The following is a 14,212-nucleotide window of genomic DNA, read 5'->3' as shown; positions in this document are numbered from 1 at the left end:
AAAAAATTGATGTTGAACAAACATCGTACAATTGTACAAAGTTTTTAATTATCTTTCACATTTGAAGCTACTAAAAATCTCTTGATATTAACTTCAAAATCTTGTTGTATCCAAAATATCTTACATCTATAAAATTGTAAGGAATTTAAAAAGTACATAATTGTACTTGGCCATCTAGAACATGTAAGTATCCATTGAAATAGAATAGGTTTTTTTTATATTCAAATTTAAAAATATCATAAGAGTTAGATAGATTATTTTTAATATCATAAATAAAAAGATTTGAAGACATGCTTAATTTAATTTGATTAAAAAAGATTAAATTAGTGGTTAATATTGATTTTATTACTTAAAGATGAAATTTCTTTAGCTTCAATAGAATTATATGTTATTGATCAAAAGTTGCATTTTTTTTTTTTGCTCCAAGATAAAAATGTCTAAAAAGAGCATCTAACAAATCTTGTTGTATTTTTAATTGATAAGTAATTTTGAATTCAAATCTCAATAAAGTTATGCTCAAACATGCTTGATAAGAATTTAAAATATATATTGGCATAAAATACTTGAGTTTCTTGTAATTTGTATAAATAGTCACTAGACTTGAAGCATCTTCTACATAATAGCACCATTCTTGGAATGAATTTATAATTTTAAGAAGCTCTTTGTTATACATATAGTAGTTGATTTCATTTGCTAAACTATTTCTTGAATAAAAAGCTAGTAGGTGAAGTTTGTCTCCTTGTCTTCCTCGTGGTGTCACTCATCAATCGCTACTGTTAGCTGGTGTGTTTGCTGGCACAGATTAAAAAAAAAATCTTTCCCTTCAAAACCAAAAGAGATCTTTTATTAATTGTACGAAAATATGAGTTGGAATTTGGTGCAGGTGGTCTGGTGTGGAGCTAGTTATGCCACGTCATCTGTTCCTGAAAACAAAATGTTGCATAATGCAATCTTCGGACTGATAGTGAGATCATCCGCTACGCAGGCCTATCAGCATGCGAGTGCCATCATTCAGGCACTTGCTAAATCCGACTTAAACGAGAATTTGCTTGTACAAGTTGCCAACTTGAGATTACAGGTGATCCTTGCGACAACATTAGCTGTGATATTACACTTCTGTGAGGCCTTTCTATTCGGAAGGGATGTAGCTTATGTATCAAAACATAAAAATCATATTTCCATGTTCATTATCGATTGCGTCAAAGCGTCATGTCGTGCTGGGCCGATGGCACATCTGTATTTTGAACGTTTCAGTTTGATCTGAGACCTTGTTGTTACTTGGGATTTCATGGAGCTCGTTTTCATAACCTGGTTTAATTCCTTGGGTGATTTGTTTGAAATAGCTTTTTAAATCAAGCTATTCAATAATATTTATCTGTAAACTGGACTTTGTTGATTTGAATGTTTTTGAATGTTGAAAAAAATTGCTGGGTGGTGATATGTGTTGCAGTTATTGGAGCCATGTCGCTATCCAAGTTTGCTTAAAACCCTGTATGGTCTTCTTATGCTTCTTCCACTGGTACACCATTGTTATCTCTGATATTATTTTTTTTACATTTTTCCATTTTACTTGATACTATAGTTTGGGTTCAACTGCTTGTCTCCTCATTAAGTTACAATATTCCATTCACAGCAAAGCGCCGCATTCATAATGCTGCGTACAAGATTGAAGAAAGTGCCCTTGCAGACTTTCATGCACATGCAATCCTCTCTAACATCCAGTGAATTTCCTAGGCTTTCCGCTATAAGGAGATCAGCTTCGGCTGGGAGTTATTCTCAACTTTTCTCTCATGTTCCTTCTATACAAACCTCATCCACAAACGAGGACAGTGACAGGATTTCAGATAGCACCAATGGTCCGCTCGGCATCAACTTTGCAGAACAGTTGAAGCAGTTTGAGTACAACACATATCACCACCCAAATACTTGTGCTGGTTAGAACATCAGTGGAACCTCCATTTCAGTTCGAACCGAAAGCATCCGTTCACATGTATACGATGTTTTTAAAACATAGAAAATGTTCCACGTGAATCGGGGATCTTTGTTCAAGAATGTTGTTGAAGTCCTGGTTGCATAGTTGACGATGAGACCCTTACTTAGCTTCTTGCTTGGTTTTTATTTTCATAGAATAGACATCATTCTTCAAGAATATCCGACAATACTACTGATCCAATGAGGAGGGCAAGGGCTGCTTCACAGATACGGATGCCACAGCTAACGTCATTGCTGAGCTAGTACCTAAGCCGAAATTGTTAATCACATGTGATCTTGGTAACAGGGTAGTTATTAGGTAGTTATTAACAGGGTCTTACTTGATTCTTTTTCTGTACAATTTGTTTATATAGAACTTTATCTCTCTATTAGCCATTTCTAATTCATTCAATTTTTTGTGACGTAGCATAAGGTCTATTGAAGAACAAGGACTTGAAGTCACAACACTTAGCATTAGTGAGGTTGCACACAAAAGGGAGTAAGGAATAAGATAACTCTTACTTCATACACTTGTTACTTATAGGTAGTGGTCGCCAACCAACGCGGCAACTTCCATCAACGTTACATCTATTTCTACTTCATCCAACTAAATCCTAGGTTCTTTTTTAACTTAGCCGCCACCTACAAGCCCTAGCCGCCACCTACAAATCCTAGAAGCCACCATAGTAACTTTCTTATACTCTTTGCTGCCTTTTGACCACTAGCAACTTATCTAAAGTAATACCTTTTACTAAGTGACTTACTTCAACACTCCTACTTTGCTATTGGTCAAAGGGCTTTCAATCCTAATGCCTTTGTTAACATATGTTGTCTATCCTTTACTAATGTCTTTGTCAACAAATCACCAAGCATGTCTTCTATTGCACAATACTTCATATCAATCACTCCCATTTCAATCTTCTTTCTTATGAAGTGATGTTGAATGTCAATATATTTTGTTGTTGCATGATGCTTCAGATACTTTATAAATGCAAGACATCTTTGATTGTTACACTCCATTGGAGTTCCTTCCATTTGCACATCTCTAATGTCCTCCAAAAGTTGTCTTAGCCATATTGCCTCCATTGCACCATGGCTTGCTGTCATATACTCCGCCTCCATTGTTGACCTTGCAATTATTGGTTGTCTCTTGCAATTCCATGATATAGCTCCCACTCCAACAAAGAACACATATCTTATTATTGATCTTCTATCATTTGCATCTCTAGCCCAATCCGCATCACAATAACTATGCAAAGTAATGTTATCACCTCCAAGGCACAATTTGAAGTTCAAAGTGCCTTTTAAGTACTTCATGATCTTTTTGATGGCTGCCCAATGGATTGGTCCAGCCTTTGACATGTGTTGGCTCACAACACTCACCGCATGTGTAAGATCCACCATTGTGCCAACCATTGCATACATTAGTGAATCCACTACTACCTTGTATAGAATTCCTTGCATTTAAACTTCAACTTCAACAAATTCTTTAAGTGTGAGCTTCATCAACTTCAAATTGGCTTCCAAAGCTGTATCAATAGGCTTACATTCTTCCATGTTGAATCGTTTCAACACCTCTTCAATGTACTTGCTTTGGCTCATTGTAATGGTCTTCTTAGTATGATTTCTTACAAACTCCACTCCTAAATAATAGTGAAGCTCTCCCAAATCACTAATTTCATACTCTCTTTCTAACTTTATCTTCAACCAATCCATCAGCTTTATAATATTGGTTAAAATAATTAGATCATCAATATATAAGATGACAATCAATATGAACTCGTTTGATTACATCACATACAAGGAATGATGAGCCTCACTCCTTACAAATCATTCAGTTACAAAGAATGTATCAATACGTTGGTACCATGTTCTTGGAGATTGCTTTAGTTCATACAAAGATTTCTTCAACTTACAAACAAGATGTTGATTGCCTTTTTGTACAAATCCTTGAGGTTGATCCATGTAGATGTCTACTTTCAAGCTTCCATTCAAGAATGCCGTCTTTACATTCCTTCGATGCATCTCTAAGTCCATTGCTGCCCCAATTATCACAATGGTTCTAATGGTGGTGAATTTGGCCACAAGAGCAAATGTCTCATTGAAATCAATTTTAGCAACTTGTGAATATCCTTTGACAATCAATCTAGCCTTATATCTCACAACATTATCCATTACATCCTTTTTGGTTCTAAACACCTACTTACAACCAATTGAAGATCAATTTGATGGAAGTTGAGTAAATTTCCATGTTCCATTGTCCATGAGTGATTTGTATTCTTCTTCTATAACATTCTCCCACTTCATAGCATTCGTGGACTTCATTGCATCACACAAATTCAATGAATTAGCAAAAAGAGCAACATTGGCATGTTCTTCGCTTACTTGAGGAAAAATATGGTCCTCATCATCATCATCATCATCGATATTTTCATTGTATTTATTGTTGGTTCTAACAATTGAAGGCATATTATAGTTTACCTTCTTTGGCACTTTACCTTGATTTGCATTTCTTCCATCTTCATTGTCAACAACATCTTTTTCTTCTTTCTTTACTAAAATTGATGATGTGTCCACAAACACACCATTACTCCTACTTGAAAATATCTCCAAGTGCTCAAAAGCACTCTTATGCTTCAAAAATTCAACATCACGACTTTTCATGATCTTCTTAGTTTCTAAACACATTAGCCTACATGCCTTTGTACCTTCACAATATCCAACAAATACACATTTTGTACTCTTTGCATCAAGTTTGGACCTCATGCAATCTCGTACCTTTGCACAAGCAATGCATCCAAAGATCCTTATGTATGAAACACAAGATTTTTTGCCACTCTAAGCTTCTTCTAGAGTCATTGATGTGAGTGCACTTGTAAGGCACCTATTCTTTGTGTACACTAAAGTAACTACGGCTTCAGCCCAATACTCATGCGTAAGAAGTTGTACATGAAGCATACTCCTTGGCATCTCCACAATAGTGCAATTTGCTCTTTCAACAACTCCATTTTGTTGTAGAATGTAAGGAGTAGAGGTTGGTCTTGTAACACCTTGATCTTTCAAGAATTCATCAAAATGCTTTGACATATATTCATCTCCATTTTCTGTACACAATACTTTGATCTTGCACTCACATTTTTTCTCTACAAGAGCTTTAAACTCCTTAAATCTTGAAAAGTACTCACTCTTAGCTTTAATGATGTAAATCCACACTTTTCTTAAAAAATCATCAATGAATGTGACAAAGTACTTTGCTCCTCCCTGATGGTGTCTTCATTGGTCTACAAATATCAAAATGCACAATCTCCAATAATTTGATTGCACGTATTGCAACTCTATTTGGAAATAAATTTCTTTATTATTTGCATTGTATACAACCTTCACAAGTAAGTGTCATGGCATTGTGGCTGAAAGGACTAAGATCTAAGCCATTTACCATGGATTAAAGCTCTTTCATGCATTTGGCATTTAAATGACCAAGTCGTTGATGCCAGATTCCAAACTTGTCTTGGTCTTGTGGAAAATCAGCAAATGCAGCTACTTCAACTCCATTCACCTTCTTACAATTGATGAAGTAGAGATTTCCATTTCTAAGGCCTTTGGCAACATGTTGTCCACCCATTGTCTTCACAAAGCATCCATTCATGTCAAATTGAACCTTACAACCATGTGATATAAGTTTTTTCACCAAAAAGAGGTTCTTTTTTATCTTTGGCACATGTATGACTTCTTTCAATCTGATCCTCTTGATTTGGTCCTTCACAATAATCTCCACAACAATTGAGCCAATTTCAATGGCTTGTACCATGCCGTTGTCTCTCAACCAAACTTTACTTGCTGAAATTTCTTCATAAGTTTTAAATAAATACTTATATGGTGTTATGTGTTTAGTAGCATTTGAATCTATAATCCACTTAGACATCGCAGCCATAGAGGCTCTTTTACTTGCCATAAAAGCATAGTCATTTTTACCAAAGTTATCACAAACACTGTTTGTATTCTCTCTATCTCTTTTCATGATTTTGTAGCAATTCCTAGCAAAGTGACTTGATTTCTATAAATATAGCAATTTTTCATTTTATTCTTTGAACTATCATGATAGTGAAAATAGCTATCTTTGCCTTCTTTTGAGAATAGAACCGAATCCTTATTTTGATGCTCTTTTTCTTTTCTCTTAGTTACTTCATGGGTAAGTCTTGACATGACATAGTTCATAGTAAGTTCCTTCATGTTGATTGACTCTAATGCCACAATGAGGTAGTTTTAGGATTCGAGAAGGCTCATGAATAATGTCAATACAATTTTTCTATCATCAACTAGTGTGTCAATAATTGCTAGTTGATTTGGAAGTACTTTTACCTTGTTGACATGAGCCATGAGGTCATCTCTTTCTTCCATCTTTACTGTTAAGAACTTCCTTCTTATCTATATAATATTAATAAGGTTTCTACTCTTATAGATATTACAAAGAGTCTTCCATGCTTCCACTGGTCCAGTACAAGCAATTATATGTAAAAAGTTGGCATCATTAAGATTTGTTACAATCATTCCAAAAGCCTTCCTTTCACATCGTTTGTATTCCTTCTTCATTTTCATATCAGCATCGTCACTTAGAAGGTCTTCACTTTCATCAACAATGTCCCAAAGATTTAATGAAGGCAACAAGAGCTCCATTTTTTTCTTCCAATGGTAGAAGTTGTCACTCCTAAATTTCTCAATTACTCTCAAACCCTCACCCTCACTTGCAGCCATGTCTAAAGAAGGGATGTATCAAAGAAAATCAAGAAAAAGAAAGAATGAACTCTCAAAATCAACAAAAAGATGTTGATGCCTTAGAAACCCAGAATGCCCTCTTAATGAATAAACTATTGTTTACACTCTTCAATCACTCTCAACTTTACTTATAAGACTTTTCACAAGTCTAATAACCTCTTGAATAAGCTTTGCCTCTCTTTAATCACCTCTCTTCTTTCACAAAATACTTCTAATTTCACAAAGCACCTCTTATCACAATAAGTGGATCTCTTAAGGAGATTAATACATAAAAGTACAAAGTTAGAACACCAATGATGAAACTGAGCAAAGAAACACAACATAAGTATCTTTAAACATCAATCTAAGGTATCTAACAACCTCCAAGATTATGAATGCACTTAACAACAAGTAAGAGCATAACTACATCAACAAGTAGATGCAAAAAGAGATTTAGAAGATACCAAATCCTAACATCAGTAACAACCATAAGATCTACTCTTAACACCAACAAAGACTTCAAAGAACTTCAAAACTCAGAACTAAAGGTATGTGGGCCCATAATCTATTAAAGAACAAGCACTTTGAAGTCACAACACTTAGTATCAGTAAGGTTGCACACAAAAGGAAGTATGGAATAAAATAACTCTTATTTCATACACTTGTTACTTATAAGTGGTGGTTGCCAACCAACAAGACAACTTCCATCAACGTTACATCCATTTCTACTTCATCCAATTAAACCCTAGGTTCTTTCTTAACTTAGCCGCCACCTACAAATCCTAGAAGCCACCATAGTAACTTCCTTATATTCTTTGCTACCTTTTGACTACTAACAACTTACCTAAGGTAATATCTTTTATTAAGTGACTTACTTCAACAACGTCATCTGATGTACCACAGTCCCACTTTGCACAATGTTAGCTTTGAGTGGATAAAAGCAAAGTTAATGGTGGATATTAGAATTCCTTCATGCTCTCTAGATGTCAAAACTTCATTGAGGGGAATTTTTTAAGTTTTGAGCTTTGTTATTAAATTTCTCAATTCATCTGGGCTTTCTAGAATACAAATATATTCATACATGTAAAAAAAGAAAAAAATTCTTCCAAATCTCTTTTATAGTAGTAGATGTATATTTTTGATAATATTATAATTTATATAAAATCTTTAGTTATAATTTGTATATTTTCTTATATTTAGATGTGTGCAATGTTTCAATACATGCTTGTATAAAGACAAGAATAATAGATTGTATTTATTTTTTTACAACAAAATAAAAATTAAGATAGTTTAATTTTTTGTGCATTTTTTAAAAACATAAAATTATTAGAATTTCTAGTTTTTATTTCAAAAAATTTAAAGGTGTATAAGTTTTATAGATTTTTTAAAAATATAATATTTTTTTTTCTAATTTTTATATAAATTCTTTTTATACATTACAAATCTAATTGTTTAAAATAGAATGACAATAAGTAGATAAGATGTTATATTTTTTTATTAACTAGTTATTATATGTGTTGAATTACAAAAAATGATGTATTTAGCCTTGACTTGAAAGGATTTAATAAATCAAGTAGAAGATAGAGTATTAAGAAAAATTATACTAGATTTTTTCTTAAAGATAATTTTGTGACTATGGATATATAAAAAATATCATTGCAAATTGTAGAGAATTAAATATATAAGAAACTCATGATTTCTATAGAATATTTATGTTAAGTTATCATTGATTATTATTGCTTACAATCCAAAAGAAAATGTAATAAGTTTAGAAGGAATAGATGTTATGTTGTAAACAAGTTTAAAAAAAATAGATGAATATAACAAGTTTAGAAGGAATAGATATTATGTTATAATATGGCTTTTAGATAAATTATATATATATATATATATATATATAATTATTTTATAAAAGAGCATGATTAAAAAATAGTAAAATATTACTTTAAAAAATATATAAATAATAGATAAAGAAATAGTATAGAATTTAATAACAATTTTATATTTTTATTATATATATATATATATAATATTTTTTAGGGCCATAAACAAGAAAAAATAAGATAGATTAGAAAAAATAATATTATATGCATCTTTAGGTAATAATAAAGAGTATCTTTCAATAAAAATTATATGAAAAATCTTTAGGCTAATACTTGAAAAGGACTAGTTGTGAAAAGGGATTGAAATAAGATCTTGAGATATAAAACAATGCATCTATGGCAATTTTGGAATTTTTTTGTTGATTAAAAAGTGAGATAGGAAAAGAAAAAGATAATGTTTCTTTGAGCATTGGTTTTAAAATATTTTAATGAAAAATGGCTTTGTGAAATCTTTGCAAAGTTAAAATTATTATAGATCACTGTAGATTTTGTGAAATAAAAAAGATTTATATTTTAGATGATTTTGTGAATTTTGTAATAGATCTATAAATGAAAATTTGTGGATATGTGAATATAATTATACTTGAAGTTTTTTGTAAATTTAAACTTCATAAAATTATGAAATAAATTTGTATTTAAATTCAAGTAGATTAAAATCTTGAAACTGGATTTTGAAAGCTAATATGGATTTCTATAATTTTAAGCAATCTAGATTGAAATTTTTTTTTGTAAAATAATATTTGAGTTAGTTTTTAATATTTTTTCAAAGTTTTAAAACAAGTAAAAAAAAAAAAAAAAAAAAATGTTCACCTTAAAAGATTGACATCAAGATTAAAAAATGAGATTGGTCAATGTCCAAGCCAATTAAGAGCTTTTCCTTTCAATTTATAAATTTAGATTTCTTCAAATTTAGTACCCTTATTGTTACTTAGTATATTGAAAATCAAAAATATTTTAAAGCAAGATCAATACTTAAATTAATAACTATTGATGTTTCTAAATATGCAATAAGATTTGATTAGCATTGTTTAAAATTAACTAAGATTTTATCAAAATTTCAATAGAATTTACTTAGAATATCTTAAGGATTTGATTAGAATTTTTTAAATTTTATTTGCAATTTGATTAGAAATCAATTTGAATTTATTTAGAATATCTTCAAGATTTACCTAAGATTTTGTTAGATTCAACTAGAATTTATTCAAGGTTTCTTTAACTCTATTTGTGGTTTCTTTAGAATTTCTTAAACTCCTTGAGGATTCGCTTGCGTTCTACTTTGGAGCCGCTCTTCAACTCCTGGCCAAAAACGTTGACCTTCTCCTTCATCATCTTGTAAGAGATATAATACCTGAATCAAAAAAGAATAACAAGATCTGATCACCGATGTCGGAAGGCCAGGAGTATGCAGGCTAGAAAAATGTATTGATACTCGGATAATTCAAGACAGGAAATGCACAATGTTCGATTACACTTATATTCTCAGCAATCCCTTGGTGATTTTGGGATGAAACGTTAATTCTAATTCCCTTAACAGCCTGTCAAACATGAATAAGATTTGTGCTTCAAAACACAAAAATTGTCTGTTGATGTAAGCCGTGGAATTGAACAAAAATTGAACTTACACTTCCCATGTTGGGACTCGTGCCTTCTGCAGCTTCTTTCCAAATCCTACCATTGCTGACCACCACATCAAAACGAAAAAGAACACTCAGATGTGACATAAATCATCTTCAAAGCAACTAATTAGTTTAATGTCAAGGATTGGGGTATGGGTGTCCAAGCAGCTATCATACACCCTGGCATTGATGATCACGAACAAAGTAACCATCAATTGGAAATACAGGAAAAATTTCAACATGAAAGCATTGATTTACACCTTATCACTTTTATAATCGTTCTTTGCAGTCAAGCTTGAAACAAACCTCGAAGAAGAACTCATACATTAGAGTACATTGAGTACCCTACAGAGGACCTCATTGACATTGGTAGCATATCTTCAAAATATTTTGTAACAGCATGTACAAAGGTTACATGAAGATAATCAATTAAGATATTATTAATGGTTATTTTCTACATAGTTCAATAACAGGTTGTATTTCGCAAAAAGAAAAAAAAAAGAAAAAGAAAAAAAAGAAACATTAAAAACAAACAAACACTTGTGAATCTTTTTTTATTGATTCCTTAAAAATAAAATAAAATAAACAAAAAATAAAAATGGAGTTTAATCAATTTATTAAATAATTCTTATAAAATCTACATAAAATTACTTCAAAAAAGATTTTAATTTGTATCAATAGAGGTTATCTATTCCAACTATAAAATATAAATCCTTATGCAATTCAATTTACTAGGTGATTTAGAAATAAATTGGTCTAAATTAATTTCTTATTAGTACTATAAGAATATGAAAGATGTTAAAATGACCCACTTATTTATTAAATTGATCCATCTTATTGTGAGAAACGAAGAAGAATTAGGAGGTTGGGATGAGAACTAGGAACAAAGGAGGGAAATATGAGCATTGGAATGATGAATGCTAGGAATGGAGGCAGTAGGGCCTAAGAACAAAAGAAGTTGAGATAAAAGCTATGATTGTAATGATGATTTTTTAAGATAATATTTTTTTAATGATGGTTACAATAGAGTGGATTGATTTTGTAAATAGATGGATCACTTAACATATTCCTAAATTTATACTAGTATGGATTAAAAATATTTGGATATACATAAAATTTACCTACAAATATAAATTGATTCTTAGGTACTTCTTTTAGGTCATTCTTACAATTATAAGATTTAGATAAAATTTTGAGAGATAGAATAGAATTGAATCTTAAGAATTTGTATTCTATTAAATTTAACATAATAAGATAATTTATTATAGTTAGTAATATATTTCTTTTATTTTTTTTCTTGTTATATAAATTGGCCTTTTAAAAGATACTTGTATAATCAAGACTATAATAAAGAATTTTTTATAAAATAAAATGATATATTTAATATACTTTATAGTAGTAAAGTCAATATATTGTTAATTTAAAGAAAAAAGAAGCATTAGAATTATTAATCCTAATTAAGCTAAAAAAAAATTTTAGCAAAAGAAGTCATGTATACTTTGTAATATAGATATGCCAAAATATAATAATTTCTTAGGTATAAACTAATATTTTTTAAAATAATTTCTATAAGAAAATTATATTTTAACTATAATTAAGCTCTTATTTTTAATAATAATTGGATCACATATATTTCTAAATTTAGAAAAAAATATTTTATTTGAAACTTAATACTATTATTCATATACTTTAAATCTCTCAAATTATTTTATGAAGTATAGAATAGATTCATGTGGTAGTATCTAAAATTTCCATTCATTGATTGTTACATTGATTTTGAAAAAACAACCATCTTGTATCCAATTTTTCTTTAAAGAATTAAAAAATTATTTAAAGATTATTTTTATGTTTTACCATTAAACAATAAAAAACTACTATTAAAATTTCATACATATAGTGGCTAATTTTGAAATATAATTTACTACTATTTTCTAAAACTATAGAAATTATTATTATATAACAAAGCTTTTTTATTTGAATTTTATAAATAGGTTTGGCTATACACATCATAAAATAATAAACCTTCCAAAATAGATTTCTAATCATATAATCAATATTTAGAGATAAAATAAGATTTTTGATTTACCTCCTTAAATATTCAAAATCAAAATTTATTACATTGGCACTTAATTTATAATGTTTTTTTATAAAAAATAATATTCAATATAAAACATTATCAATTTGATTTCTTTGAATTTAAGTTAAAACGTTTTTTAAAAATATATAAGAGATTTTTTAAATCAAAAATTTTAAAAAATAATGAAAAAATCAATCTTTTCTTTAGTTTAATTAATAAATCTCATGATTGCTTAATTCAATAAGAAATAATAATTTTTTAGCAAAAATCAGCAAAAGTATGGTATATCAAACGTCTTGTGCATTAAATTTAAGTACTATTAAGTAGAATTCTATTTTAGAATCAAACTTCTTGTTCAAATGACATGATCCATTAACCAAATCTTGTGCACTTAAAGAATCTATATTTAATTATTTCATGTGATGTAAAGGTGTAGTAGTAAATGCATGGAAAAAAAAATCATGTTTAAATATTGACATCCATTATTAAATGTACATGCTATACAATCTAAAAAATAACTTATATAAATTTTAAAAATACTTCTAAGCTTTTTTTATATGGAATTGGACTATATATATATATATATATATATATATATTTATATATATATATTTATATATATATATTTATATATATATATTTATATATATTATAAGCTAATCTCTAGCTCTAAGAATTAGGAGCTTGGAATATCTTTTTACAGGAACAAACAATTTTTGCATGCTCTATCCTACCTTTGTTTAAGTGTCTTTGTTTTATTTAATTTTTTTGGCAAATCTTATGCTTGTAAATATATGTTTTGAAGAAAATGTGTTTTTTTAACTTTGAAGAAAAAATTATAGAGTGACCTCTATAATAGGCGTTGATCTAATTTGGTTTAGTATAAGATAGCCAAATAATTTGAAGAGAGACTTGTAAGAAGATGGAAAAACAACCAAAAAACAAGACTACATTTTTAAAGAATTGAAATAAATTATTATAAAAATTCTACTTAAAGAATCTTTTGATCTGATAATTAAATAGGATTTTGTACTGCTTTAATGCAGCCTGATATTCTATAAAAAAAACTAAAAGAATAGAGTAATATATATATATATATATATATATGTATATGATTTGATTATATCACACTGATTTGAACAATTAGTTTTTAGATGTAGGTTTTCTTTTGTATGCAACTTTTTTTCATTAAAACTTAAAAACAAAAAAAAAATAATAATAAAAATAATACAAAAAAAAAATTATGAAAGAATAAGCAAGCAATGGTGTAGCTTTTTGTTTAATTCACTGAATAAAAATAAATGGAAAAAATAAGATATTTTTCTATGTGAAAGCTTGTATTGATAAATAATTTAGAAGGTTAGGATATAAAAAACCAAGTGGTATTAATATTATTAAATCTGACTACATGTGGTATTTAGAATGCTATAAAATATAAATGTTAACATGATGGTATGTTTTGTGTGTTACATCATCAGAAAATGCTGCAATAAAAAAAAGTTGATCTTTACTTATTATAACTAATATACTTTGAAAATTTACAAGGTTTAATTTGTCTATATCAAATGTGTTGTTATGATACACTTGCACTATTGTACTACACATACTCTTTCTTTAATATAAGGCATCATTATACTTCTTCTTCTTCTTTTCTTTTTTCTTTTTTACATAAAAAAATAAAAAAATTATTAAGATAAAATCAACTTGTATTATTTATAGTGTTATAACCTTGATTGTTTAAAATTGTGAGATAAGTGAAAATTTTAAATACAATTGTTTTGAAGCTAGATTTTAAATCTATTGCCTTAAACTTTATATTTGAAAAATTCTTGTAAAACAAATAACCTATATTTCTTTCTATTATTGAAACTTTGCTAACATTCTATGCAATACAACTCTTGATGTATAATGCC

General features: G+C 29.0%; 1 protein-coding gene across 1 annotated transcript; it reads right to left on the bottom strand.

Moving 5' to 3' along the window:
* Positions 1 to 9,002: 9,002 nt before the first annotated feature.
* LOC112283977 (SPX domain-containing membrane protein OsI_21475-like) lies at positions 9,003 to 10,736 on the bottom strand. Its single transcript, XM_090251581.1, has 3 exons — positions 10,483 to 10,736; positions 10,229 to 10,283; positions 9,003 to 9,954 (listed from the first exon to the last, which is right to left on the bottom strand). Exons 2-3 carry the CDS (start codon positions 10,279 to 10,281, stop codon positions 9,840 to 9,842), a joined length of 168 nt encoding a protein of 55 aa, XP_090107707.1. The 5' UTR covers positions 10,282 to 10,283; positions 10,483 to 10,736; the 3' UTR covers positions 9,003 to 9,839.
* Positions 10,737 to 14,212: the final 3,476 nt, after the last annotated feature.

This window comes from Physcomitrium patens, chromosome 6 (assembly GCF_059467195.1).
Source record: "Physcomitrium patens ecotype Gransden chromosome 6, ASM5946719v1, whole genome shotgun sequence".
Lineage (NCBI taxonomy): Eukaryota > Viridiplantae > Streptophyta > Bryopsida > Funariales > Funariaceae > Physcomitrium > Physcomitrium patens.
This window is presented reverse-complemented; position numbering and strand designations above follow the sequence as displayed.

Excerpts from the sequence above, each read along its gene's own strand:
- LOC112283977 (XM_090251581.1), bottom strand. The coding sequence starts at position 10,281 with ATGGTAGGATTTGGAAAGAAGCTGCAGAAGGCACGAGTCCCAACATGG. Across the intron at positions 9,955-10,228 it reads CGAGTCCCAACATGGGAAGT|GTATTATATCTCTTACAAGA; the intron begins GTAAGTTCAATT and ends TTTTTGATTCAG.